We start from the raw sequence: 3168 nt of genomic DNA, 5'->3' as shown, positions 1-3168 counted from the left end.
TATTTTATTGGCTAAAAAGTATTGCGCTATTAGTAATTATATACTTTTCCAAGATTTCTCCAAAGTTACCAATAGCGTAGTATACCATTATAATATAAATTGGTAACTCTGGACTATAATTCCACACATGTTTCAGCTAGTACACCATATGCTATTTTTCAGTCATTTTTCAACTATTTTTCATGAACTGTAGCCTAGAGCACAATTCAAAATCTCAAAATCTCAAAATCTCAAAATTAGAACCTTAGTGAAATTGCTAAACCCTCTGATGATACCGATGAAACACATAATTGTTAAGCGAGTTTGTACAAGGAAAAATTTGCTTGTGTCTATTTGTTGCTAAGGGGCAAATATTGGATTTAAGACTATTTGCACCTGGGAAAGATAACAGTATATGTGAGACTATTTGCATGGAATCCCTACCTTTTAAAAACGAAAAAGCTTACATGAAAAAAATCATTATTTTTAAGGATTTTAATGCAAGAATGGCAAAATATCCTATGCTTAGTCGGAAAGAAGCGAATTGTCTTAAAACGACGTCGATCAATTAATGTATACCACAATATATTAAAACAGTAAATTGATATCAGACAGATAACGATTGAATTGTCATCACTGTAACAAAGATTAAGCTTACTCAGCTGATGTTTGCCTTCAAATTTCAAGATTAATACAACTTTAGCTGTCTTTCGTGTCGTTAATTTGTTGACAAAATTTGTTGTGATTTTTTGGTTATTTTGTAAATGTCTAAAATGAATTTAACATCGTTTGCAGCCGTTTTAATTTATTTAACCACCGTTCAATCTTACAATATATTGCAAGGTAACGACTACTATCATAACGACAGCACTCTAGCACCGAACCTCGAAAAAATAGAGTAAGGAATATTGACAGTGTACATTTCATTTAATATAGTACGCAGCGCCCTGTCTTGAAAATTTAAGACAATGAAGACTACACAACTACACGACTGTTAAGTGGAGGTTTGGTACTAGATCGTCAAGATATGGCATACACACCTAAGCAAGTTACACTGAAAAACCTCACCAGACTTAATTTTACAGTATCACCCAGTCCCAATGTGCATGGAGGACAAATGAACCGATACCATGAAGTAGACTACGCCGTCAGAAAATGGCCAGATGGAATTGCTTACTTCACAATTGACTCAAGTTTAGGTGGGTCCCTGTAATTTGGGCCCATATTATGATCCAGTTTCCTAACTTCATTCCGATTTTGCAGCTAAATTCGAAAGTGAAATTTTACGAGCAATTCGTCAAATTGAAGGGACAACATGTATACGCTTTGTTACACGCACCGACGAGATAAATTACATGTCAATGAGAATGGTTGAGACCGGTTGCTCAGCACCAGTTGGATTTCAAAATTCTGGTCCACAAGACATTTTGATTTATGAACCGGAATGTGGTTTTTATTCGTATTTCTTGCACCAATTGATCCAATCATTGGGATCCATTCATGAACATCAGCGTTCTGACAGGGATGAATATATTACGGTGCAAACGGAAGATCTTCCAGAATGTAAGTTGTCTATAATGATAATCGTAAAATATTATCATCGTCAATTCCGCTTCGTTCGTCCACAGCATCCTTGGCCGTTTTTCAAAAAATGAACGAAAGCGCACACATCCGGTCCGAAGTGTATGATTTTGAGAGTGTCATGCATTATGGATCATTCAGATTTCAAACGAATCAGGGTGGACCGGCTATGTTATTCAAGAATGGCAGCCTAATTCCCGAATTGCAAACAAAGACGCAGTTAAGTGATTTGGATATTGTTGGCTTGAATCGGCTGTACGAGTGTAGCAATGCGAAAAGATTATTTATAACGACAGGTAATTCTCTGATGCTCGTCATTTTTTGTGTTATTAAAACTTATTTATCGGCTGATTGAGCGACTTTACAACGATAAAATAAACGAATTATCGCTGATTATTTAGCAAGCAAAACGTTTTTTGATAAGAAAAGGTATAAGCGTTAGTGTATCATTTCAATGGTAAGTATATTAGCAGTAAACCATTATGGTTCGTAACGTTCGTGAGTGTGGCGATTTCGTTCACTTTTGACATAATAGGGAACGTCAGGTTTTCTGAACAGAAAATCCAAAGAGGAAAGGGCACGTTTGAAAGATTCACTGAAAAATACAGTCCAATGACATTTTGCTTAACTAAAATCCTTGCAGTCAGAATTTAATTATTTTTCAGTGAATCTGTCAAACTTGCTCTTTCCGTTTGTGTTTGCTTCTTCGTTTGGATTTTTTATTCAGAAAATCTGATGTTTCCTAATATAAGGAAAAAATGTCAAGAGCTCTTGACAGTAGAACAAAAGAAAAATTGGAATTGTTCGGTGAAAAGTGAAAATTAACGATTGAATAATTCCTTACAATTTTTAATTTCTAAGAGAAGTGAACAGTCAATTAAATATGTTGCGGGTAGAAATTCAAATCAACATTTAGGGCGAGTACGCAGTTCATGAAAAATGGTTGAAAATGATTTTATTTCAGCATAGTTACCAATAGCACAGTATTTGTACACCATTAAAATATGAATCCACGCGTTTAGTGGTATGGTTTGTAGCGCTGCATAAAAAAGCGGTCGAATCCGATATTTTGAATTTTGAATCGGAATTCACATTCAAACGTTGATAATCTCCGTTGTTTTTAAAGAATAAAAATTCCAAATTCGAGGAAACGGAAGTGATGATCAAACGTCGGAAATGGAATTGGATCGGCAACACAATTCGACACCCTGTGGGAAGCATCGTGATAACCGCACTGGACTGCGAACCCACAGGTAACGCGGAAAAGAGGCAGGCATTTTGTAGACTCTCTATGCTCCCTCGAAGAGTAAGACGATAGATGATGAAGTCATCTCTTGTCGAAATCGACGATAAGTTAGTTTATAGCAAAGTATGTGTTAAAACAAATGAAGTACCAGATTTTACATCAATCTCTTAGAAATGGAAAAGAGACAAGAGATGCAACAATAATACTTGCCGTCTGTGAAACACCTATTGTATATAATAGAAAAATTTATTTCTTTTGCGACCATGCTCATGTATAATAGATTGGATAATTCCCTGAAATTATTCCAATTTAGAATGCAAAATTACTAAATTTTTTAAATGATATTACGATTCTTTGGTCTC

The 3168-nt window shown here is 35.1% G+C and overlaps 1 protein-coding gene across 1 annotated transcript; it reads left to right on the top strand.

Moving 5' to 3' along the window:
* Nucleotides 1–687: 687 nt before the first annotated feature.
* LOC119083314 (astacin-like metalloprotease toxin 5) lies at nt 688–1961 on the top strand. The gene is made up of 4 exons (XM_037193000.1): nt 688–822; nt 1065–1178; nt 1243–1542; nt 1608–1961. The coding sequence occupies exons 1-4, from the start codon at nt 744–746 to the stop codon at nt 1913–1915; spliced, it is 801 nt and encodes a 266-aa protein (XP_037048895.1). The 5' UTR covers nt 688–743; the 3' UTR covers nt 1916–1961.
* Nucleotides 1962–3168: the final 1207 nt, after the last annotated feature.

Source organism: Bradysia coprophila, unplaced genomic scaffold (assembly GCF_014529535.1).
Source record: "Bradysia coprophila strain Holo2 unplaced genomic scaffold, BU_Bcop_v1 contig_583, whole genome shotgun sequence".
Lineage (NCBI taxonomy): Eukaryota > Metazoa > Arthropoda > Insecta > Diptera > Sciaridae > Bradysia > Bradysia coprophila.
Note: the sequence above shows the minus strand (reverse complement) of the source record. Positions and strands in the feature narration are given on the sequence as shown.